Here is a 26,804-nt window from a genome sequence, read left to right on the forward strand (position 1 = left end):
CTGGTAATTAATCCAACTCATTTGAAGCCCTAATTTTGCAAACTGGGACTTGCACAGTCCCTGGAAGCAAGGGAGAGGTCTTGATGGTCATGGGAATTAGCATCCTGGTGTCAGGTTGCAGTGTCCTTCCAGTACTTTCCCTCCACCTTCTGAGGAGCTGACTGCTCTGGTTTTATTTTAAAAGAGATAGACAGGCCTATACTCAAAAAACTATGGTAGTTTAGAGAGCTCTGGCTGATATCCAGAGGACATAACAGAGCTTAACTATCTTGCATAAGGGCAATGGGATTTACTTTGCATTATCAGCAGTAAATATGTGTGTTCAAGAAAAGTAATAGCTGGGACAAAGAGATGCATATATTTTTATAGTTTATTCTTGTGACTGGACATAGCACATTTTACCAGGAGATCTCAAAGCTCTTTACAGAGGTGAAGCAGAAGTATGTTTGAAACCTAATATATTGGGAGAAATAATCTAAGAACACTTCATTCTTATGTAAAGATTGCTTCTGTAATGCTGCCAAGGTCAGCAAGCCTTTGGGTTATTTGTTTCACAATTGCTGGTTGTACTGGTTCAATCAACCTGTGCAGCTTTATCTTGCACACTTGACTACTCAGAAACACTGTATAAAGGACATTGCCAAGGATTTGTTCATAATTTTAAAATATTTTTTCTCCCATACTGTTTATAACAGTTCATTGCAAGCTGTGCTCTGAACTCTGTTTCCCTGCTGGCAGTTTTTCTACACTGCATCCATAAGCAAGAATGTCTAATTCCTGGCTTTTTTTTTTTTTTTTTTAACTTTACCATACCAATCGGAATATTTTGTACCCTACATAACTCTCAGCAGGAGATGAGAGTCAAACAAAGTTCAATTCAAACCACATTGCGGTGATTGAAAGTTTTCCCTGGCTGCTGACTAATCATTGTCTTAAGTTAAATAAATTGGTATTATCAGCAAAATTCCTGGTAGACAGGTCACAAGAGGAAAACAGTATCAAGGGAGCTTAGAGATTGCATTAGACTTTTCCCACTACTGGAATGGTCCATTCAGTACAGGTTTAGTCTACTGGGTCTCTGAAGGATGCAGGAGACTTGTACATTTATTGCTGCTCTTTGGTTAGATAAAAACAGAAAATTAATTTTCTCTAGTTGTTAATTTAGCACCTCAAAAGTGCAGAATGTACTGCAAAAATACTCAATTTTTTGCTTGAGAAAATAGATGTATACAAAAATCTGAATAGGAGAAAACTGATCCCGTGTTGGGTGACTAACTATGATTATTTCTTTAAAGAGATAATTAAATAAAGTATTTTTTTAGGAAAGAAAAATTCTGCATAGTTATTTTGTTTGACCGAGAGGAATACATTTTTATTTGTGAAACAGAAAGTAAGAAATATTCATATGGTTTCACTTGACTCCTAGTTAATTTTTTGCAGTCATCTGCTCACGCATTGATCTCCCATGCATGTGCTTTACAAGGAACTATAACCAATTTATCTATTGTAGTGGGTGGTTCAATATTTCTCTGTTTTATGTATATGCAAGCGAAGTAAACTGTAGATCTTAAGATATCAAATGCTGTGCTGATACATATTCTATAAATAGGTTGTTTCTGAGTTCTGGTACTGTACTGAGCATTTCATAGGGTACGTAAAAATACACTATCATGCAGTTCACAATCAACATTAGACATAATGTGACAAGTAAGTGACAAACAGTGGAAGGTTACAAATGTAGAAATATGAAGAGTACTTAAGTGAAGTGGATCAAATAGTTAGATGGGGGATCAGTCAAGATAGCTAATATAAAATACAAGAATGGAAGAGAGAATATGGAGAACAATGATGACTTTATGGGGTGTTACGGAAGAGGCAAATTCTTTGAGTTTGTTAGATAACTCTTGAGGGTTGACCTCTGCAGGCAGCTGAGCCTTGAAGACCCACTCGCCTCCCCCCAGTGGGATGGGGAAGAGAATTAAAAGAGCATATGTGAGAACACTTGTGGGTTCAGCTAGATACAGGTTCATAGGTAAAGCAAAAGCTGTGCGCATCAACAAAGCAAAGTAAGGAGTTCATTCACCACTTCCCAGCAGCAGCAGATTTCAGCCCTTTCCAGGAAAGCAGGTCTTCATCAGGTTTAACAGAAGACAAACAGTGTAGCTCTGAATGTTGCCACTTATCCCTTCCTTCCCTCCAGCTTTTACTGGTGAGCCTGATGTCCTGTGGTGTGCAATGTCCCTTTGGTCAGCTGGGGTCAGCTGTGTGTCCCCACCTGCTTTTTGTGTGCCCCCAGCCTCCTCACTGGCAAGGCAGCTCAAGACATAAAAAGTCCTTGACTGCTTACATTTCTCAGCAACAGCTAAAACATCCCTGTGTAACCAACGCTGTTTTGGTCACAAATCCAAAACATAGCACCACAGAGATACTATGAAGAAAATGAACGCATCCAAGCCAGACCCAGTACAAAAACTGCATGACGAAACATATTCCATGAACAGGACCTGGCATTTGTACACAACAAATAGCAGTGAATTGGGTGGTGAAGGGAGGGCCTAGTACAGGATCAATGGTAGCACCACCTGGTTCGGTGCACAGAGCCCACCTCTGAGGAGGTGCTAGTGCTCAGCAGGCCTCTTCCGTCCACCTCACAGCCCCATGCTCCCTGAAGTAAAACAGGGAGCCAGCAGAACTGGACACTGCATGGGGCATATTTACTGAAGTATAAAGGAATTTGTCCACAGCAGTGGGAAAACTGGGAAGCTTCCACTCTGTGCACATAAAAGCATATTTAATTTATATGGTGCTTCTTACTCAGAGTTACTGAAAGCATCGTACAAACTAACTTGTGGATTCAGCTGTAATGTCTCCAAAAGCACCTTACTGTCTGAAAAGTCTCATGTAACTGCATGTAGTCTTGAAAGAGGGAGGCCTTATACTGTGTTCTTCCCAGGCAGTTGTTTTGGTGATCAGGCTGTTCCGTGTCAGGGCACTGGTTGCTCTGTGACCTGTCCTCTGTGCCTGCATAACTTTGTCACTGGTGCAGAAAACCTGAGGGCCTGACTCAGGGCAGAGAGTTTGAGGATGGCAGAGAAGTAAAGCTTTCCATATATAGCACCAAATTCCTCTGTAAATTTAAGCCCTAAAAAAAATAAAAATCCAAGGGCCTGTGGGTGAAGCAGGGAGTTTGTAAACAGCAGCGGTGGATAAATGTTAGATTTGTACACATAGCTCTCCTCTGTGGATGCAGGCCTGGAAACCTGAATTGCTTCTGAAAATGGAACTGGTGACTTAGTTATGTGTATCTGTCATTGAGCAGCCTTCACCTAATCCATCACTGAACTTTTTCTCACCCATACATGGAGTTCTTCAGTGCATGCACACATGACAGTTGAGAGAGGAAGCGAAAAAATTTGGTTAATGGGAGACTGTAAGGCAAAAATGTCGTTGTGTTGGTTATAGCTAGACAGAATGCTGCCACTAACTCTGCACTTGTCAGACCTATACCATGCAGTCTCTGTTTTTTTTCCTTCTCAAAAGGAAAATTGCAGCAACTGCAGCATAGTGACCTAGTCACTCCAAGAGTTGACAGCTACATGCTAACTCGGGGTGCAAAGGACAGTCACTTCAATCATAAACAGTGCTCCTGCAGGACAGTGCCTTCCTTGGGAGTCCCCCTAGCTGCTACCAACCTCGTGTAGTTCATAAAGTCTTGTAGTAAATTCCTGCACTATAAGCATGCCAGAAGTGACTGTCACTTACAGTCACACCTGCATGCTGCAACGTATTGCTACCCTCTTTAACAGCTAAGCTGTATTATTAATTTGGTTTATTGAATACCAACAGCAATGTAAATCCAACCTTCAGGTACCAGCTTCTAAGAAATAGATGGGGCACAGCGAGTAAAGCATATACAAGTATTTCCTGCACCCACCAGCAAGGTTAGGTTGTAGCTGTGGCCTTCCACCTACACGTCTCATGAATCTTCTACATGAGGATTGCTGTTGTCAAGTTTATGGCTTCACTCCTTCATTCACTATGTAAACATGTATGCCTGACCAAGCCTTTCACTTTACCATGATTCAGTGCAGAAAGGCCATGGATTTCTCTAAAAAATTGGTGTGATTTAAAAATCCTCCTTGCTGGGGGCTGTCCCTGGTGGGCAGCTAAGCACCACACAGCTGCTGACTCTCTTCACCCCCTCTGTTCCTCAGTAGGGTAGGAGGAGAAGAAAGGAGGAGTAAAAGCAAGAAAACTTGTTGAGAGGTGGAAGAAGAGAGAAAATAAAACAAGGGATGCAAACAAAGGCTGGCTATTACCTGAGCAAAAGATGGCTAACATCCCTAAACAGCCAGTTTTCCCTTTTTATTGCTGAGCATGATGACACATGGCATGGGCTATCTCTTCGGTTAGTTTGGGTCATCTACCTGGTCGTATCCCCTCCCAGCCTCCTGCACATTATTCACTCAGGAACACGGTGAGAAACACAGAAGTCCTTGATGCTGTGCAAACACTGTTGAGCCATAGCTAAAGCATCAGTGTGTTATCAGCATTGTTTTGGTCACAGATCTGACACACAGCATCATACCAGCTGCTGTGAAGGAATTTAACTCCACCCCAGCCAGAATGAGTGCAAGCCTTATATTAACATGGTATGTCCACAAAGAGTATATCTGCAAGTATAAAGATCCTGAAACTTCTTTTTGAGTTGAAACGAATCTTAGCAGCCTCTTTGAAATAAACTTGTACTTACACAAGGGTTGCAGTAGTGTGCCTTAGTAGATCTGACTGGGGGAAAGGATGTGCAGTGGATCTTACCACTTGTACAAAATTACAAGCCATCATCATTTGCTTTTCCCCAAAGTAGGAAATTAAAAGACCTGATTTGCATTTGTACTTGCTTTTATATCACTCTGGCTATAAAGGGGCCCAAAAGTGGGTACGTTTTCTTGTGTCAGAGCAAAGCAATTAGATTTTATGTAAATCATATGCCCCTTCTAATGTTGTCTATTTTCTTGCTTGAAGTTTTTCTAGTTTGACTTCCCCAAGAACACTGCAAGTCTTCAAATTACATAATTGTTTCATTTTTTATTATTTTGTTTTGTTTTCTTCTAATTACACATTTTCAGTCATAGCTTCCAAACAATGTGTTAGTGGTACCTCCTAGAGAGCTAATCTTTGCTGAAAAGTGAATAAGGTGGTTTGATTATAACTTTCTACAGAGGGTGGGTAACCTTGCCATAAAAAGACATTTTGCTTGCTGATGGGCTTCTATTTCCTAAATTCATTACCTTTCAATATTTAGAACCTGAAGATCGATTTTTTCTTAAAATATATCAGTATAGGGAATTGAAGGAAAAGTGGAGAAAATCAAGTTTGCCCGAATTGGCAAGCTAATTTTATCATTTTCATTGGTGCTTAGGATGATATTAATTGCTGACATCAGTAACGATACAAAAGCAGCTATCTTTCTTTCATTACAATCTGAAGGACAAATCTGTAAACCATCTATCTTAACACATTCTCTTACAAACTGTCTTGCCCAGCAGGCATGAAAAAAGGTTCACATGAATTTCGAAATACTTGTAAAGGATGATAAATTCAGAGCCATGTCACAAAAAGGGGACTAGTCTCTGCAAGTCAATTTTATTGTGTCCTAATAAGTCTCAGTCTGTTAAAATGCTGTGTCATTAGCAAGCATACAGCACTCTGTTGTCTAAAATGACAAAATGGCAGTGGCATTTCATAATGCAGAAAATTTAATGCACCTTTGGGTTTCCATTTGAGTAGGAATGTTGTTTTATGCAGAACCGACTAGGTGAACTGAATGTAAGCATCATGCACGTTCTCAAGGCAGACTGCTGCGTGCCGTGTTTACTTTCAACGTGAACATACAGAAGGTAATTCAGACATACGGCACAGAGTAAAAGTCTGTCTCATTCCAGAGTTTGGGCGGAAGGTCTGGGAATGATTAACAGCGTGAAAATAATGCTCAAATGTGATAGAAGTGTTAGAAAGCCCTGCTGCTGGCCCTTTCCACAATACTGCATTTTACCCAATAGTGGCAGTGTCCTCTCAGGAACAAGCTATCGTGGTATTCTGCATGCTGTAGTACCCGTGTAGGTTCATCATTATGGGGCAGAAGCAATTAACAGTACAGCATATGCCATGTTATGGTGAGGTAGAAATATTTCAGCACAGTTTGAAATGATTCTATGCATACCGTTAAGCAATTGAATAAACACCTACCTCGGTAGTGCTATGTGCAATTTTGATTTAATTTAAGGAGGTAGTAAGTACAATCCTGAGATGAATAGCTTACACACTAGCTGTAGCACAAAGGCCAACCTGTGATTTCAGGGTCGTCAGTGTCTTTCATGAGGAATATAAGCAGAGGAGATTTGGTCAAATTTCTTTTTTTTTTCTTTATTTTTGTATTAGTGTGTAACTTATACTCTGCTAAGAAAATATGTAACAGTAGCTGCTCTGTACTCAACATATCTCCTCCCTCTATATGTTCAGGGTCTGATATGAATGCTTCAGTTAAAAGTAACACACTCCTAGTGATTAAAATAGTTCATAAGCCTCTTACCTCTCAGCTACCTATTAGGACATAGTAAACTGGATTCTGTTTCTTCTTGTGCATCATAAATAATATTGTTTGCCAAGCAGCATCTGCATAAGTGTGCAGATCTTGCTAAAGACTATGCAAATCTGAAGAGGCAGGTGTGGCAGAAAGAGTATGGTCCCCACAGTTTGCATACAGGTGGTGATGTGATGCATGAGAAGGGGAGAACTCAGCTTGGCACTCAGTGTATTCAGACGTGCAAGGAGGAGTACACATTTTTGAGAGAGATTGAGAATGACTGCGGGATAATAAGCCTGGAACCAATGCTGTTGATTCACTGCGCTTTTGTTTTGGAGAACTCTTGTAGGCAAGAGCAAGGAGGAGATAGCACTTCAGCTAGCTGTTGTAAGGCCACACAGAGCTGTGCGCACAGCCGCTGTGACCAGAGGTTGGAAAGGCTGGTTTGTAGCAGCACACTTGGCATTTGAGAGCCACCTGCTTTTCAGCAGCATGTTTTCTGCTTCCCACTAGCCTGGATTGACTTTGAAGGGTGGGGATGAGACTCTGTACTAGTCCAAGATGATGAAAAGTTCTGGATTCTGAACTGCTAAAAAGAAGCAGTCTGTGCTCCAGAATTTGGGTTAGATTTCGTGAGGGAAGAACCAAAAAAAATAATAACTGCAATATTTCTTGAGCAGTAGAAAGAGTTTTTACTGGCTAGAGCAGTGTTTGAGTCCGTCCTAGACAGAGTCTGTTTGCCTAGTAAGCACATAATTTATAGATAGTAATGGATGTTCTTTTAAAAATCATTTCTTACTTTACTGAAAATAATAATGCCTTGCTAATTAAAAAATAATAATTAAAATACTCCCTAAAATGCCTTTCTTCATTACTTTATTCTAAAACATTTTTTTTACGTGAGAGGTTTTGACAAAATAGTATGAATATAAGTGGAAATAAAACCTGTAATTCTATAGTTGAAGTCCTCATAATTCAAAGCAACACATATGATTGTTATGACATGTGTTAGTTACCGATTTCCCAGAAAAGATTTTCCCTAAAAACATCTCATATATACTGTGATCCAAAGTTACCTTTTCAAAAATGTTGTGACGCTGATAAAATTTTTGGTAGATGAATTTTGAAGTCAAATTTAAAATAATAATATGATCCTGTTTTTCTTTGACAGAGTATCAAGAAGAAAAACACAAGCAAACAAGAGATGAGCACATACCTGCGGTTCATAGTCTCTCGTATGAAGGAGCGGGTGAGTCTGGAACAGGAAAGTTTATCCAGGTGTTGGGTTGCACTGTAGGGGATGTACTGCAGTTGGTCGTGTGTGACTGTGCTGGAATGAAGGCTACAAGAGGGTGTCATTTAATTTCCCTTGTCATAAGCAGTGTGTGTATTTCAACATACGTTTATCATGTCTCATTGCTTAGAGTAGTATCATTCTGGCAGGAATAGCTTATGCCATGGGCATAAACTCTTCTGAAGACATGGGTCAGCTCTTCTGAAATGGACATTTTTCAGGTTTGAGATGCATGTAATGTGTAAGGTTGTAGAGGAATAGTTGTGCTTTGTGTTTTCCCCACCTGAAATATTCCAAGCTATTGCAATTTTTTAATCTTTTGTGTATGTTTTAAGCAGATTCTCAATGCAATAACTTGCAGTGTCTCATGGTCCTTTCAGGCTATAGATCTAAACAAGAAAGGGAAGGACAACAAACACCCAATGTATCGGAGGCTGGTGCACTCAGCTGTTGATGTTCCTACTATACAGGAGGTAGAGTGATTTGCTTTCTAACTTTCACATTGTTTATGGTGTCTTTTATCAGTGAAGATAACCTTAAGGTCTAAAACAAACACGAATCTTGTTTAATTCTCCTCATGATGAGTATTTCAGTATTGTAGTCAGCATTGAATATGGGACCTTAAAATTTCATGCTTCTCCTTATGAATAGGTAACCAAGTGAGAACATCTTGACTGGTGCCTAGTTTTCAGACACAGGATATCCTCAGTTCATTTTGTAGTAAGGTTTTACTAGGAGCTGCAGGTAGCTGAAATCTTTTTTTTTTAAATATGCTTTATCTAAGTCACTGAGTATGGACTTGAGTGCCTGTGTTTGCATATCTGGCCCAATGTTTTTGACCATATTCCAATTTCAGTCACTGAGACATTGTATAGATGTCAACTTTATAAACATCTGAATGATTCATAAAGAACCAATCATTTTGTTGTTCACAAAAAAAAGTCTTTTTTTTTTCATGTTTTGCATTAATGGTTCCAAAAATAAAGTTCTAGTAGATATTTTTTTCCTTTTTTTTCTGAACTGAAGGTCTGATGGTGACTCATGTAAATGAACTATACATGACCAAAATGGATAGCATATTCATCTTGTTCATTGCTGCAACTCGATTGCTATGGCATGCTAGTATATATTGTCCTTTACAACTACAGATGTAAAAAGCCTTTGCTTTATTATTGTTACTGAAACATACGGATAAACAATAGCTACACTGACAGTTTTGGAGACAACCACTACTGGCTTGCTTGAAGTACTGGCAATACTGGTTGAACCTGAAAATTGGTCAGGCTTCCCTTTCACTGTGTCACCTTCACCCACTTCCACAGAAGGTCTTTTTGGCCTTGATAACATCCCAGAAACTGAAGATTTTTTGTTTGATGATTGGAATTCTCATATATATTCTTCACAGAGCATAACTGAAAAGACTGCAATCCTTACTAGGCCACACTAGGAAAATGAACTGCATGGCTCCCTCTAGGTTTTTGTTATGAGTTTGGAAGACTAAAGCAATCAGCCTTCATCAGAAAGCACTCACTGTCAAAGGAAGATCTTGGAACTATAAAAGCAGTCAACATTGATTTGAAACAAGCATGTATTTTAAGGTATAAAATCTTTACTTCAGGGAATATGCCTTCATATGAACAAGTGTCCTAGGTCACATCTTATGATGAACCTACTCAGACTTACCCCCATTATAACTGAGAGGATGTAGTGTTTTTTTTTTTAACTTAATCAAACATGAAAGCACCTGTTTTACTGCTAGGCGTTGCATAAAGGAACCACTGCAGCCCGTGTTCAGGTACTACCGAACCATGTCAAAGAGATATGAGCGTTACTTTTGTATGCAGGAAGGGCAGCGTCTGATCTGTATTGCATAATGCAGATTTCCATGAAGGCTTCTTTGCATAAAACAAGTACAGCACTTTGACAGTGTTTTCACAGTCTTGTGTTTTCTTTTGTATAGAAAGTAAATGAAGGAAAGTACAGGAGTTATGAGGAGTTCAAAGCAGATGCTCAGCTGCTTCTACACAACACAGTGATTTTCTATGGAGGTAAAGTGCTACATTTACTACTTGCATTATTTGATTTATCTTATTATAATATAATCTTAAGTGTAGATAAAGTCATCTGAGAGCCCTTACAAACCAAAGTAAGTTGCAAGGGAACTTGACTTACTGCAGGGTTTGCTCTTGACCACCTGCTACACTCCTATTTTCATCCTTTCTGGCTAAGCCTATCAGTGGAAATGTACAACTTTGACATCCTGTTTCTTCTGCTAAGTCAGTCTACACTACAGATCTCTTCCAGTGTACATACATTGTTCTAGAGTAGAAAGAGGTACAATCTCTGATGTGCTGCATCAGCAGAAATGTGCACTACAGGTGTGTGTTTTTTTCACAAGTGTGCAATATCTGCCTTAATGCAGTAGCAGATACAGCTACATCCACACTAGAAGTGCCCTGCTGGCGCCATCAGGAAAGGGTCATCAGAAAAGCTGCCAGCCGCTGGGAAGGTTTTAAATGATTATTTGATAGGGTGGGACAGCCTGGCTGGAAGGGAAAAACACCACCACCACTTCCAGAAGCTATATCCAGGTCCAGTAACGAGGTTCTCCAGAGCCATCATTTCAGTAAGGATGTGGTTCTCCCCCACAGACACCTCAAGGAAACTGGGAGGAGACTGAGATCAGGCTATTCCTAGTGTCAGACAGCCCACACTGTTGTTGGCAGGGAGAGATGTGAATGTGCTAATAGAGAAATACGCAGGTGTAAAAGGAAACCCATAGTGATAAATACTTTCTGAAGCATTACTTTGAGCAGAAATTGATATACAGTGATTTGAGCTGAAATTGATTGTACCTGTGTTCCTTCAAGTGGTGATAGCAGAGAACCATGTTTTAGGGCAATTGTTAAGACATTAGCGGAGAAAGAAACTGGATCCTTATTAAAAGCAACCGTGTGTCCCTGCTGCTGCTCCTCAGATTTATATTTGTATTGTTCAGTTTAAAAGCTCCCAACAGTATTTTTGCATATAAACATAAAAGAGCAAGCAAATATAGAACTGATCATTAGAAAATTTTAAATGGAAGGGTTATCCAAGTGGCTGAATTATGTTTTGTATTCTAAAGCAAGACAATTGCAGCATGAAAGTCATAGCAGCTGTAAGTCTTTTTAAGCATTGTGATCATACTGTGATTGTTTATAGTCTTTATTTTTAATTTATAGCGGACAGTGAACAAGCTGATATAGCGAGGATGCTTTACAAAGACACATGTCATGAAGTAAGTAGTACCAAATAACCACAATATAGACAAGCTATTTGTTTTTTTTTGTTTCAGAATCTAGGAGGATGATTCCTTCCCATTACAAATACAAGAAGGATGTGAAATTCTAACTGCTGATTCAGAATAGCTTTTCCTTTTTTTTTTTTTCTTTTTAGTTTTGAAATAGTCTAGTAATACACGATTGGACTAGAAATAATTGTACTTGCTGGTATAATTTCAACTTGCAGTGGGATTCCTACCAAATTCTGTAACTGGCACTGAAACATTTATCAATGTTCAGAGGAGACCAAAAATATAGCTAGGGGCAGCTGTCGCCCTTACTCTGTTTGTACAGTTGAATTATTTCTTTCAGAATCTGCTTTAAATATTGATGAATTTAAAGAACTATGCTTTGCATTTTACCTTTAATAAATCATTAAGAATTCAATTAGTCCCTCCCCCTCCCTTGTTTTTCAAAAGCATGAATAATGTTTCTGCAGCTTGTCTTTCATCTGCTCTCAAGTCACTGTTTCACACCTCATTTACACAGACAGAAGTAACTCCACCCAATTAGCAAGCAGGACTGAAAAATTTTACCACTTAAGAAAGAGTTATACTAGTGAGGTCGTAGAAATAGGATTTTGGGAGCTTATTTATGTGTTTTTGTTTTTCAGCTGGATGAACTGCAGCTTTGCAAGAACTGTTTCTATTTGTCAAATGCGCGACCTGACAATTGGTTCTGCTATCCTTGCGTATGTTGCTGACACAGATTTTTATTTGTTTGCTCTTCTCTGTAAATACCTGCAGTTTTGGTGTCATTAATGCATTGAATATTCCATTTCTGTAAGCGTGTTTCAAATATATAGTTAAGACTCTAAGTCTAGATATTTTACACAAACAAAATGTTGATTGAAGTTCAAAGCTGTAACAATGCAGATAATAAAATTTAGTTATCAGGCAGTTAAAATGCTTTTACAAGAAAATAAGGAGCTTACAGAAATAAAACTTTACTCCTGCAGAAAGCTATGAAGAAAGACAAGTTTAATTTTGGGGTGTTTAAGATCTCTGCTTTCAATAGACAGTTACACCCTTTTCAGACTTTGTGGTTTTTTGGCTTTGATCCAACCAATATATCTAACAGGCAAACATGTATTGTAAGAAAACAAAAATGAAAACAAGCATTAGACATAAACGGCCACCATGTTCTTAAGATGCTAGTATACTATTACAGTAAAATATTTGTGGGAGGAATTGGTGTAATACTTCATATCCAATAATAAAAACAACATTTTTTGCAGATACCTAATCATGAGTTGGTTTGGGCCAAAATGAAAGGCTTTGGGTTTTGGCCAGCCAAAGTCATGCAGAAAGAGGACAATCAAGTCGATGTTCGCTTTTTTGGCCATCACCACCAAAGGTAATTTATTAATTCCATGTGCTGCTTTTTACAAACAATACTTAAAAGAGTTTATCTCATCTATCATGTTGTAAATCCTGGCTTAGCTGGTTGCCAGCACTAGAAAGACTGTGTATGATGCCATAATTGTTTCAGAAAGTTTAAAGCTCAGTCTAACACATTCGAAGTTGCCAAATGGCTCAGAGATTCCCTTTCCACAGTTGCTATAGGGATGTTACTTAATGCCATTTTAATTAAAGAAAGCAAATGAACTTCTGTCCACAGAACTGTTTTGTCAAATCAGTAGCAGTCTGCTAATCCATGCCAAGGTAAAAATTGGACAGAAATATACTCCTACTACCAGCAGTATTGACTTTGTGCAAAGTTCTCTTCTGAGCAGGCACAATACAATTTTATGTTTTAGTGACATAATACGTCACTAATGTTTCAATCTCAATGCTAGAACATTGATGGAGTTCCTGCTGGGAGATGGTGTGCAGTTTCAGAGAAAAAATCTTTGGATTGGAAACTTCACAGCTTTTATTTCCAAATTCAGTTGTCATTTGTTCAGTGTTTGGGGAGGGTTATGGTAGTGTTACTACAGTGCATGTTCTGATGTTTTGTTTTGGTTTGGTTTTGTTTTGTTTTGTTTTTCCTGTTTGATTTATATGCTTATATGTGAGCAGAGGAGATATTTGCGAACTAACTCATGGTTGTTGGGAAAATGGTGTATTTTGGGGCATCCCAAAAGAGCCTAGAGAATTCAGTAATGGTATTATATGAGGCTGTTTATTTGAATTGCTTTTAGCATAACTTGCACGCTATATAACACGTTTTCATTTGCTATAAACTACCAAGATTTTCTGATAGGCATAAAGTGGGTAAAGGATCTTTATTTGCATCACAATCACAGAATGTTTTACTTTGAATCTGTTTGCAGATGCTGCTTCCCTTATTAGTAGTTCTGACATTAAGTTCACACAGCTTCGAACTATTAAGTAACATGACCATTGTGGGATGAGGTGCTTGCAACTTTTCTTAAATGTGTGCTAGTAGAAAAGGCAAAATACCTCTTACTAGAGAGTCATTGCTTATCTAATGCACTGAAAAATGAAAGGCTGAATTCCCAGTTGGTATACATTAGATCTGTTTCTCTAACTTCTCTGAAGTGATATTTATGTTACAAGAATTGAGAATCTGACCACATTTAATTTGTTACTGTATTTACTCTGTTATGTAGATGTGCATGGCAGTAACTCTTTTTCTTTAATATCCAGTGCTGCTTAGTATAACCTTTCAAAATGTCAAGAGCTACCCATCTAACTCTGTGAGGACTCTCTGAAAATATTTAAGAGGACAAAGTACCTTTGGAACCAAGTCACTGGCATGAATTCAATTCAAAAGAGCATGACGATCCCTGTATGAGCTCTGTCCTGATAGACAGGATCAAGCCACAAAGTATCTATATTCAAAGTGATAATTTGGTACATACCTTGACACTTTTAGGAGGGAGGTCAAGGGCTAAATCAGATTAGCAAATGAACCTTCAGTAAAGATGCTTCTGTGTCCGACTCAGGGCATTTAGCAAGAGAGCAGGGAGATGCGAGTGCTATTGGTGCTGGGAGAGGTTTGTGGCTCATCAAAAAGGAGAGAGAATTTCAGCCATAGCACCCACAGCTAGTAAGTGCTTATAATAACACAAATGTCTCACAGTATGCAGCACATTTTTTTCAAACATGCAAGACTCCACAAATAGGAATTGTCAGCTATTTTGAAGTCAGTTTTTCAAGTCAAGATCCCTCATCTGTATTTAATGTTTCTGAACCTGCCTGTACTGTGTATTTAAAAGGGCCTGGATCCCCTCTGAAAACATCCAAGATATCACAGTTAACATCCATCGGCTGCATGTGAAACGCAGTATGGGGTGGAAGAAGGCCTGTGATGAGCTGGAACTGCACCAGCGTTTTCTTCGTGAGGGAAGATTCTGGAAATCAAAGAACGAGGATAAAGGGGAAGAGGAGGCAGAGTCAAGTATCTCCTCCACCAGCAACGAGCAAGTGAGTGCCACTGCAATGTTAGCAACCGGGGAAAATCTATTATAGGGTACAAAAATGACATATATTTGATTTAATCTACTTTTATATTAGCCTTGTGCTCTGTCTGCAGTTTTATGGTAACTGTAAGAAGGTTCAAAGGCTTATTTTCCCCATGTTTTGTAGCTTAGTAATAGCAAGAATATAAAGTTTTTCTCTTTCCTCATTTTCTCAGACGACCTCTGGAAGGTTTCAAAATCTTTGTCACCTACAGCACCTTGATGAGACAGACCAAGATTTCTAAACTTAAACAGGCATGTTCAAGTTAAATGTCACGGATATCAGATGGACTGCAACACTGCCTTCTTGGACTCTCATCAAGGGACAGCCCCGTAGCTGTTCAGCCTTTTCACAGCTGGAGTGTGTTCCCTTTGGACTGTATTCTGTGTTACAGATCCTTGAATAACACCAACCATGACATTTTCAGCCAGTCCAACTAAAGTTAGGTGCAACCATGGCACTTCAGGAGCATGTGACCAGCAACTGATTAAAGTAATTCAAAAATAATTCTGCAAAACAATAAAAAATTATGATGCTTTAACAAAGGTGAAGAGCACAGATGCCCAAGATAGAAAACTTTGCATTGCCACATGGAAATTCCCATATCAGAGCTGGTCATTGCTAGTCATTCATTGTCCAAGAGGGTGTTACATATTCACTATCGCTGGCTTGGCAGGAAGATTTTCGTAGCTTGCAGGATGCTTCTCGGTATTTTTGGCAACCTCTTCCCTGGAAACATCTTTCTTCATTTAAAAACACCAGCTTCTCTCTAAGTCTGTATTTTAAAAGATCAGTGTGTTTCGACCCACTGCCTCTGCCCTTTGGTCCAACAGATCTATCATCTAATTTGTGGCTAAAATCTTACAGTTTATTAAACTGGATGTTGCTTTAAGGGGATGCTTCTTACCAAATCTATTTTCTCTTTTTAGCTTTATTTGCTTTGCTAGCCTTTTGTAGCCCCTCTTATTTAATGTTGTGCATGTAGTTGTGCAATACTATAGAATGAAACAGGAAAACAGTCACAAATAGCATTTATGAAAGGTAACAATTTTGCCAGTTTTTCAAGTGTCCATTTGCATATTTTCTATTCTATCTCACCTGTTAATCCTTCACTTGGTTAATGCTTATACCTTTTTCACTGGTTTCCCAGATGGAGGAACATAGGAGTAACCATCAAACTCAGAGCTCTAAAATAATCTGCAGTGTTCTGTCACTAACACTAGCTAGTACTGGATGCTTCAAAGTCAGGAGTAAGAACTTTACTGTAAGCAACTGTAGGATAATATACCATTCACTTAGGTCTTATCCTTGTTTCTACTTGCTAGAGATTGGCTTTTTTCTAAGCCATGACATTTAATGACCCTCCATGTATACAATTACAATAAATTATAGCAAGTCCAGATAATCTTACTGTCTTTCCTTATATACATTTTCTTTTTGATAGTTGCTACTTTCTGGCTTCAACAAGATCTGCTACCTAATTAGGAGTTACTAATATCAGAATATTCCAAAAACCAATTGAATTTGCATGTGAAATGAAGCAAAGAATGGTTAAGGATATTTTAGCAAATATATATTGAATATTAGAACTTGTGAGTTTTGTTCTTTTATCAGATTATAGTCATCACTGATAATGTAGAAAGTTTACTGTACATGCTTCTCATTTAATAACTGTATTCAACTTTGTATTTGCTAAATTAAACAATTGCAAAACTCACAAAGAAAATGTACATCAGTCATGTTACAGTGAATGCTACTCATATGAAGTGTTGTTTGGGATGATTCAGTATTCTTTTCTTAATGTTCACAGCTGAAGGTTACTCAGGAACCAAGAGCAAAGAAAGGACGACGTAACCAGAGTATGGAACTCAAAAAAGAAGTAAGTAACCTCAATTGCGTGTTTGCAGAGATAGCAAAATACTGAAAGTCTGAAATGGTAATAGATGGTAATAGATTGGCTTCTGTCACTTCTTACTGGTTTTATAGTATTAGTCTTAGAACTTCCAGCCCCCAGAGCTTGGTCCTCCTTGCCAACAAACATAATCATACCTGCTACCTGCAAGCCTCTGGTGTCACTGTAGTAATATTCTGTATCATAAATAAATCAACAGTCAGTTTACAACTTTTTCTTTAGAGCAAATTCAGCTAGTTTAGTAACTAAACAAAAACCCAGCAATTTAAAAGTGTCTTGTGAGATCAAGAATATTAAGTTCATAACATGTCATATCCAAACTTGCCCACAGAAATTCTTTCCTCATCTATCCAACTCACAGACTGAGTGAATTGGGGGAAACAGTAACCTATGATCATGTAACTACGGAACTGTGTTATTATGCTTGTACACAAGAGGGCAGTTGCTGAGACAGCCATAAATCTAGCATTTCCTAACTTTTGAGTACATTTTTCTGGCCTTGTTTCAGCTGCATTATGAACACTAAGAAAAAGTAGCACATATGCACAGGACTCAGGGCCCCACTACAGAGTACAGAGCAGGCTTTGGCTGTTTCAGCACCAGAGCTATGTGGGATTGCCCTTGTGCCTGAAATACAATTACTGCCACTCCTAACACTTGCTTCCCTGACATATCTGATCCTGCGAGGCTAGCTCTGCAAGGCACTTTCATCAATGTGGTGGTAGTGGCACACCTCCCTTGTCCATAGCTCCCCGGGGCACAAACTATATTTGAGTGCCAGAAAGGGAGAGTGTTGTCTTTCTTGGACTACACTTTAGGATGTCTCATTATTTTAGTTGCATTTTCTATCAAGCAAATTCTGTAATTTGCTTCATATATTTTTGTCTTAACGTTTGCTTTCTTAGCCCTGTTTATGTTTGATCAGTGATCCAGAAGTCATTCAGAGTGACCTATTAAAGAGAAAATAGTTGCAAAAGGGAATACACAGGCTCTTGGTTGGTGTAACAAGTGCCCCATCACACAGACTGCAAGTTAAAGGAAACAAACAATGTATACCAGTGTCTTCAGACACATCAAATATCACCAAGAGTTTGCAAGGATATTACTTCTATCTGTTCTGAACAGCAGAAACTATTGATGTTACACTGTAACAACCTGAGAAGCTAAACTCGGTACAGTACACTACAGTAACTGTGATTTCTTTCTTGATAATTGTGTAATTACAGAAAGCTTCTGTGGTCATCCAAGTCTAGTTTTATGTTATTGGAAGCAAGACCTAGACGCTCATTAGTCTTTCATCTTCAAAGCACCTTTGAAGTACTAATCAATCTTTGCAGCAGTTCTATGAAATAAATGGAATATTACAGACTCCAGCAGAGCCTGTTGGGCCAGAGTAAGCCCAGAATTTGCCAAAAATGTTCAGGCACCTTGGCCACACAGTTACAGTTTCTTCAGAAGTAATGGTAGGGGGGAAAAAACTGTGGAAACCCTTTACTGGTGCCACTGGGTCTGTAGCGATTCAGCATAGCCTCTGGTATTCTAGGGAAGGTGGTACTTTTTGTTGAGGTTGGAGAAGTGAGGGTGGTGAGTGTGGCATACTGATGCCATGTGTGTGCTTTCTTCAGGAGAGCTCCTAGCTGAGGTCAGAAAAGCCTGACCAGAGCCTCCCCAGTATCAACAAACACCTTTCACATTAGTTGCCCTGTTGTTAGTCAGATAACATTTTTTCTCTGGGGCAGCTGAGAGTTAACTTGTTCAGTTCTGATTTGCAAGTTTGTTCTTTCTCTGTAGGAGCCAGAACCTGAAACTGAAGCAGTAAGTTCAAGCCAGGAAATTCCCACAATGCCTCAGCCCATTGAAAAAGTTTCAGTCTCAACTCAGACCAAGAAGTTAAGTGCCTCTTCTCCAAAAATGCTGCATCGGAGCACCCAGACCAGTAATGACGGAGTGTGTCAGAACATGTGCCATGACAAATACACCAAAATCTTTAATGATTTCAAGGACAGGATGAAAGCTGATCACAAAAGAGAAACTGAGAGAGTTGTGCGAGAGGCAGTGGAAAAGGTAATACTTGTCGAACACTCTGGTTTGAGGAGAGGAGGAGTGTTTTTTGTTTTTTATTTCACGTTCCTTTTTACTTTTGTAACATCCACCCTTCAGAAAGTGGGTAAAAACCCTTTTTCAAAGAGACCACATAAAAATAGTCATCAATATTGCTTTTCAGGCCATTTCTGTACCAACAGGCCTTAGTTTAAACAGAAAGCTTTTGCTTGTTTTTTTTTTTTTTTTTTTTTTTTTGATTCTAGTCCAGTGGAATTAGTTTGTGATCCAGAAGTGAAACTGATTGTTCATTCATGATTACCCTTTTCCACAGCCTTCCTTTGTGTCCATTGTCAAGTGTGGTTGTAAACAATGATATTGTTTAAATGCTATTTGTAAATAATTCTTCTGTCAATCTTCTGACCTAAACATTAAACAGATTGGCTGAAATTTGCTTGAATTTTCTCATCTTATGATAAACTGTCTAAAAATTCGGTACCTAAGTCTGAACTGGTCACCTTTGGCTGGAGAAAGCAAGTCAACTCAGACGATGATTTATCTGACCTCCCTTAAACGCCTGTCTCAAGATGAGAATTTCCTCGTGGAGGAAGGACTATGAAATGAATGTAGGGGGTTAGATATTAATCCTGTAGGACTAAGATACCAAACTTTTACATACATAAGCAAGGGCAAAGGAATTCCGCTGACAATGAATGTTAAAAAGGTACCTCTGACTGAACTGAGGCATGTTCCATTTTGTATTTTCTCTTGTGCCCTTGCTGTAAATTTATATGCAGTTGTAGATTTAGAAAAGACAAAGTATTTGTCTGAGATAAGTAAGTTCATAATTTTTTAAGCTGATCTTTAAGAAAATATACATGGAACCTGTGTAGCTGTTTTTGTAGTTGCCTTGCAGAATAGAACTATAATGACATTTTTATTGTGGACGTCTCTTATGGGATGGAAGTTTTGTTATAGCTCTAAAGGAGATAACTTTTTGTTTTCTAAATAGAAGAAATCTCTAATTATGTTGCCTCCACCCACATCAGTAATAGAGGTTTAAAGATGATAGGTTTATTCCAATAGCTATGCACTGACTTGCTTTGCTGAATTACTTTCTTACGGCAGCTGCGTACAGAGATGGAAGAAGAGAAAAGGCAGGCTGTAAATAAAGCTGTGGCCAATGCACAAGGTGAGATGGACAGAAAATGTAAGCAGGTAAAGGAGAAGTGCAAAGAAGAATTTTTAGAAGAAATTAAGAAGCTAGCAGGCCAGCACAAGCAGCTGATTTCCCAGACCAAGAAGAAGCAGTGGGTAAGTCTCAAAAATTTATTACCAGACAATAACTGGAAATGTATAATGCAGACTGCAGGCCAGTTGAAGGTGTTTTCTTCCTTACTTTTAATGGTGTTGCCTTTTCACTTGTTTCTCAGCTATAAGTTTGTTTTTTTCCTTTGTAGTTCAGCTTTCGAGTTTTCTTCACCTCCAAATTTGAACTCCAGGTTCTGTTAACTTTCATCTTATTTAGGTAGCGTTGATAGGACTATCTTCTTGAGTCTAACCAGTTGTTTGTATCAAAACATTTTTTCTAAGTGTTGCTAAGCACATGTAATTGTACTCCATGTCAGATAAACTCTACATTATGTTCACACTCCTTTGATCTCAAGGCCTGGAGAGTACCTAGAAAGTGCAAACTCTGGCTGTATCCATTTTGATTCCCCTGCTAAGAATGCTGATATTGATATAATTTTGGCTTTTTCCTCACCTAGCTTTCTCTGCAGCTCTTCTATGTTCTTACATATTTAAAACATGACTTTCTAAAATAAATTTCCTTTCCTTTCTCAGACTTTAAAACCATATCTGTGGCATTGCCTGCTAAAAGCATGTTTTCATGTCCTTTATAAAAGTGAAAACAGGCATCCAACTTACCATTCTGCAATACTACATGCTGCAAACTTTTCCCTGTTTTTTGTTTGGTTTGTGATTTCTTTTCAGCCCCAAAGTGCGTTCCCCAGATGGCTGTGCAGCATCTGGGCAAACACTGCAAGTACTAGAGCACTGTCCTGCTAGTCTCTAGTAGAGTATGAATGGAGACTCTTTTTCTGAGGATCACTGAGCCTGGCACACGTTCAACATTGTCGATTTCTTTGGTAATTTTCAAAGAAGAAGGAAATTAAAGCTAACGTTCACACTGCATTGTAATAGCTTTTGAGCTTTTATTTTGCCAAGTGTAGCTGAGAAATGTGCCGGTGCCTTGCCACAAGATGGCACGCTCAGCTGAGCACCGTCCCAGCTGCTGCTGCTGCCTGGGGACAGCCAGCCCTGGCTCAGGTCTGCAGCACAGTTTTTCTTCCCCTGTACAGGGCTGTTTGTGTTCAGCCTCATTGCTCCTTGTTCTTACAGAAGAAATGATGCCCCCTGCAGAGAAAACTGTGTTCTGTAGAGGAGTGAGAGAAGTACTGAAGTGAGACAATAGTTTGCTGCCTATCACAGTTACTAATTTATTTTTTTTAATAAAGAGAAAAGAAATTACTTCAAATACCTTTTGAGCTCCTGTAGAGTTTTCATTTCTGTTCCTAGGAGAGTTTTACTGTGTGTGTTACGATACTGCAGCGCTTGGGTCTCTCAGTTAGCAAATTCCTCCCTGTGTACCTGTCTCTGCAGACCCCAGAAGTTATTTAGGTCTCAAACTTGATCAAGTCACTGTGTTTAATTAGTCACCAGCCCCTGGTGTCTGTGTACGTGTTTTTGCTTGTGATACATGAGAGGGAAACTGAATTGGCTTTGACCACTATAAAACGATGTTAAATCTGCTCCATTCTGTGTACGCACGGGAACTGTTGCCCCATTCAGCTGATAAGCAGTAATTCAATCACAACAACTTGATTGTGAGTCCGGGCTCTTTGCTATAGCTGGTTTTTGGTTTTGGTTTTGTCTTTCGAAGGCAGAATTTAGGAAGGACACTCCTGAGGCTTCCATTTGTCTTCTCCAATGTGTCTTTACCTTGTCCTTTAGAGTGCCGTGGTACCACATCACTGCATCTTATGATCATGTGCGTGATGCCTTTTTCCAAGCATGACAATTAAAGATGCAAGGAGCGTTTGACACTCTCACCTTTTCCTGTGGGCCCGGAGCTGTCAGTTACCACCTTAAATGATCGCCTTGTACAGGCAGCTGGTTTTCATGTGGTAGGAGAGGGAGGGAAGGATAAACACCTTTGCATTCAAGCTGATGGATCTGCCTGCCAACACACAGCCTCAGGCGGCTGGAGCTGGTCCAATTACACAACTCCCCAGCGATTTGTCCTTCGGTGGTACTAATGACAGTCCCTGGTGTGTCTGTGGTGACAGTACCACTGTTGTACGCTGCTATTATAATAATGATACCTCCTTACTAAAATCTCATGTAATTAACACATACTAAATGAGTTTTGGTGGCTTTGCTTTTAATTAGAACCAGAGACCTCTGGTTTTGCGTAATGCAGATGTCTAGGCTTGGGAATACAGCTGCTATTATTCATACTCTATCTGTATTTTTCTTATACCTAAAAAAAAAATAAATCTGGTCAGAATAAAGGGATCCTTTTGTTGGTGCTAGACAGGCACACGAGCAGACGCACTCCCAGCCCTCAGGAGCTAACGCACGGTTAAAGAACCACATATTCTGTTTCTCTAGCTGGTCCCAGTCCCCTTGGCTTAACCGAATTTCATTTTTATATCTTCAGAAAATTTGGACTTCATGCAGATGCCTCAAGTGAATAGCAAATGAAAGGAAGAAATGAAAAGGCAGAGATAATGGTCATGAGGTTCTGCAGTGTGATGGTTTACAGAATTGAGGCTGGAGTGCTGCTCCTGTTCTGTTTCTTTTTTAGTTTCTCCTGGGTATTTTACTTGCATGTAAGCACCGCTTAAAAGTGGTGCACAGGTCATTGTTAACCTCCGTCTCTTTCAATAAGGCTTACATGTATATTCTAACGTGCAACAGGTTGTTTTGAAGCGGATGAGTTTGTCCGTGATGGGTGCTGTCTGAAACAAACCCCCAAGTGACTGGTAACATTTAGAAAGAGGAAGATTCAAAGGGAAGGAGGCCTGAGGCCAGCTGGCATTTTGCCTTCTCTGCCACATGTGCTGGTACCAGCTTGGCTGACACTTTATTTTCCTTCTTAAGGGGAGATATACATCCCATACGTATGGCCAGCATGTGTAAAAGGAACTGCAGGACCTGCAGATCAGTTGTCCTCTCCTGTCTTTAGCTTTTTTTTGATCTCTCCAAGCAAGCAGATGTGAGCTGGTCTCGGGGCTGAGGCCCGTGCTGTGTGTAATGGAGAGGTGCAGCTGTTCCCTGCACCTTTCCAGCAGATGATCCTAATGGCTCCCACAGGCTCGTGGGCAGCCAGCAACGTGAAAAAAACAGGAAAACAGGCCTCAAGAGGACACTTGTTTGCAGACATCTGTACATATAAACTTCCCTGGAGCTCAGATATAAAAACAAAGTGGGGAGGTTCCCTTCTCCTGCAGCTCGGGCAGTCCCTTTATCGCTGATGTAAATACAGTTACTGGCTTAGCCAATGTAAAAGCCAGCTTTCTTGTACCTTTTAGTAGTGTGTAGGTTTGCTAAGTTTTTGTTTTGTTTCAAGGCAATTGGGTTTGTTTTCTTTGTAGTTCTCTGTTTTATTAATGCTGTAGCTAGACTGCAAAAAAAGTAAATTCTGTGTTACTCCGTGGTGTGCACACAGCCTGCACATTTCTCCATCCGTTTCCCAGCATACAGTGGGTGTTTCAGACTGGATTCGTAAAAATACTCTCTGATTCTGAGTGTGACAAATTCCGAAGGACAAATCTGAGATCATTAGATTCTGTTTTTCAAGGGTGCTGAGTTTAAGCAGCTCCCTTAGCAGTAACGCTACCCAAATTTATGGGTTTTTGTCAGACTGTTAGTTAATGCTTGTGCAGCACTCCTTTAAGTGGTATAAAACCAGCTGGAGACAGAGCCCCTTGCCCGTCTGGGTGCCGTACTTCCTCGTGGACTACCAGCAGTGTTGACCAGCACATTGATCCCCTTGTTTAGTTCCCCAGAGGCCACAGGGTAATTTTCAGCTACCAGGGAACTAGGGGCACTCTGCGTGTCCCTGGTGGAAATTCTCTTTGCCATGGCACTACCCAGAGCCAGGTATTTCTGCAGAAATCAGGGGCTGTGCAGCGTGTCTTCTTCCAGGAATTTTATACCATGCAGGCAACCATGCCAAGGCCCAAGAGCCCATGTTCCTCCTGTGTTCTCCAGGCCTTCCCTGGCTTCTGAAAGACGTGAAGGTCAAGGCACTTCCTTGCTATTCCCAGTAGCACTGGTGTAGCAGGAGGTCTTGTTTTCACCAGACTGCAGCGCCATCATCAACCTCTGGACAAATCAGGCTTGTAACAAAACCTCGGGAAAGCAGATCTTGAAGTCTGTGCAGAACCTGCTTGCTCCAGGAGTGCCTGTTGATTTATCATAGCTTGTAAGACCTAGATCAGGATGCCACTATACAAATGTAGAGTAAAAGATGGTTCTTGTATTGTGCAGCTGAAAAATCTCAGTCCACTGCCCTGAGAGGTAAGTTTTCTAAAATGAGAGATGGGTTTTTCAAAAGCAATAATCCAAAGTATGGAAAATATGAAAACATTGTGACTATTTGCTACAGATTGCTGCTTTTCTCAGCATGTGTGAAAGGTGCCCTGCTGTGTTTGGGTGCCCCAGGCATAAGTACAAGAGAAGTATTGCTCCGTGTGCACCGGTGAATCCACGAGCAGGTGAAAACACGTGTGTGTTTTAAGAAGGGGTCCTGCGAGGGCAGTAATCTCGTCTTGTTTGTTCTCTCCAGTGCTACAACTGTGAAGAGGAGGCCATGTACCACTGCTGCTGGAACACTTCCTACTGCTCCATCAAGTGTCAGCAGGAGCACTGGCATGCTGAACACAAACGTACCTGCCGCAGAAAAAGATGAAAGAGCTGTTCCTCCCCTAGTAAACCACCCCGATGATTGCTATTCTCAGACACAGCGGTTTTTGTTTCCAAGAAGCCAAAATTGTTTAGAATTTGCTTCCCATTTTGCACCAGCCTTTAAACACTTTTCGTAAAAGAAATTTTGCACAGTAATTTCAATCTTCTGTTTAATGCTCCTCCAAAATTTTGTCAGCGAAGTGAATTTAACATCTCTGGGAGCAGGTTACTTTAAATAATTTTAAACTAGAGAATTTGTTGCATTTTCAGCAAATTTTAAAACATTTTTAGGTTTTACAGAGATTTTAATCTTTAAAAACAGCAGATCTAAAAAATAAAAAACCATGCAAGTTTAACAAAAGGAACATTTAAAAACTAGATCTGAATGTAAGAACTACAGAACTGTTTCAGAAAAACGAAGCATACTACCTTGATGTAACATTTATTTCTTAACCTTGTTGAGCTGGTTTTGTTCAGCTTAATTTTACTGTTTAAAGGCATTATCTATTGGTTATACCAGTGGGTACATGATTGAATTTAGGGAACAGGGTTGACACAGCAGGTGCTAGTCCTGCGTATTTTTTCTTAAATATTTCCCAACTGTGTTTTATTTTCATTATTTCTTTTCAATATATAACTTTTATAACAAAATATTAGCTTTGATCTTGTAGTTTAAAATCACAGGGAACTGGGGTAATCTTTTACTGAGCTGGATCTTAGAGAAAAATGAATATTTAAATTTTGAAGTTTGCACATTTCATCTTTGTCCTAACATGAGTGCTTGTAACAAGAATAAGAAAAGCCAAAAAAAAAAAAGCAAAAAAAAAAACAACTACCTTTATTCATATGTGGAATTATGAGGCATACAAATTTCTTTATTGCGCCCCCTTCAGCCTCCCCAATCCAATGTCATTTGACTGCCTATGATCTGGTGTCACCTGGTCCATTGTAACTTGATACTAAAAGGAGAAAAAGCACTTAAGTTTCACAGAAGCCGTTATGTTTGTAGTAATGGGTCATTGCCTAATAATGAGCTCCATCACTGTACTCAGAATGAAGAATAATGCATGTTAATTTTCTTGTATTAAAGATGCCGTGATTTGTAAAAAGTCTGTATTTTGCGGAATGTCTGGATTAAGAAGCATTACCAATAGGAATGGATCGATAGTTGAAAAATGATTTTTTTTTTCGTTTGTTTTATATATAGATATATGAATTGCATCCATGTTCAGAGACAATTTTTTAAATAGATGTAAAGCTTACTTAAATAGCTTTTCTTTTAAAGTGTCTCCGCATTTTAGTTTCTTTCAAAGATTGGTCTTAGACTGAGTCATATGCCCATTAATCATCCAGCTATTTTTTGAGAAGTTAGAGGAATAATTTGTAAATATTTATTTAGATCTTTGATATTTATTGAAAGCAATTACATGATGGAACGATGGAAGCTGAAGAATCAGGAGGAAAGCCTTTAAAAAAGTTTTCTCTAGGATTTGTCAGGGTCATTGTAAAGATGAAAATATAACTAAGACTTCTGTGAACTGCCATTGAAATCCTGATCTTTTTTACTTACAGTGGTGATATAAGTTAATTGACTAGATACTGCCAAATAACGCCCAATATGTTGCAGAAATTAAGTGGTGAGCTAATTGGAAAAGAAAAATAGTAAGTAGATGGTAACTTGTATTACCACAGCTACATTATTGCCTGATAAATGTGTAATTAACTTTTGTCGCCTCTGTGTTGTGACTGTAAAACACTTCACAACTAAAAATTAATCTTGTTCGATTACTTTACGAGTTCCAAAACTTCGATCCACCCCTATGAAAGCAAGTTATTGTGGAAATATTTTTGGTGTAAAATCATTCCAGAATATGTAATATTTAACTGATAGCTGCATGAAAGTAAGATTCGTGTTACTTTGGCTTTTTTGTCTCTGTTGACACGGTTGCACATTTCCAAGTTACTACAGCGTGAAAACTGTGTGTTTTAAAGAAAAAAACAAAACAAAAAAAAAAAAGATTGTGGCCTGGTTTTGTATAAGTTTTAGGTAAAATTACAATTGATTGTTTTAGGAATCATGATTTAAAATTAATTTTTCTGCAAATCATAAAGCTATATTAAAGTGTTGAGCTTAGCCACTATGCACATTGTAATTATTCATTGTGGCTGTCCAGTTTATGATGCATTCTGGCATTTTGTAAGCTGCTCTGACTAGCAATATATAGAGTCATTTAATGTGTTAACATTG

The 26,804-nt window shown here is 39.1% G+C and overlaps 1 protein-coding gene across 9 annotated transcripts in view; it reads left to right on the forward strand.

Moving 5' to 3' along the window:
- ZMYND11 (zinc finger MYND-type containing 11) overlaps positions 1-26,804 on the forward strand; it is a 107,550-nt gene extending 80,746 nt beyond the window's left edge. For all 9 annotated transcript variants that reach the window (XM_040546098.1, XM_040546103.1, XM_040546095.1 and 6 more), the window contains 11 exons: positions 7,758-7,835; positions 8,261-8,353; positions 9,841-9,928; positions 11,102-11,157; positions 11,814-11,891; positions 12,438-12,556; positions 14,385-14,592; positions 16,439-16,507; positions 18,332-18,604; positions 19,709-19,894; positions 24,438-26,804. In XM_040546098.1, coding sequence (XP_040402032.1) covers positions 7,758-7,835; positions 8,261-8,353; positions 9,841-9,928; positions 11,102-11,157; positions 11,814-11,891; positions 12,438-12,556; positions 14,385-14,592; positions 16,439-16,507; positions 18,332-18,604; positions 19,709-19,894; positions 24,438-24,560 — 1,371 coding nt within the window. In that variant the 3' untranslated portion in view covers positions 24,561-26,804. The remainder of the gene's footprint in view (positions 1-7,757; positions 7,836-8,260; positions 8,354-9,840; positions 9,929-11,101; positions 11,158-11,813; positions 11,892-12,437; positions 12,557-14,384; positions 14,593-16,438; positions 16,508-18,331; positions 18,605-19,708; positions 19,895-24,437) is intronic.

This window comes from Cygnus olor, chromosome 2 (genome assembly GCF_009769625.2).
Source record: "Cygnus olor isolate bCygOlo1 chromosome 2, bCygOlo1.pri.v2, whole genome shotgun sequence".
NCBI classification, from domain to species: Eukaryota; Metazoa; Chordata; class Aves; order Anseriformes; family Anatidae; genus Cygnus; species Cygnus olor.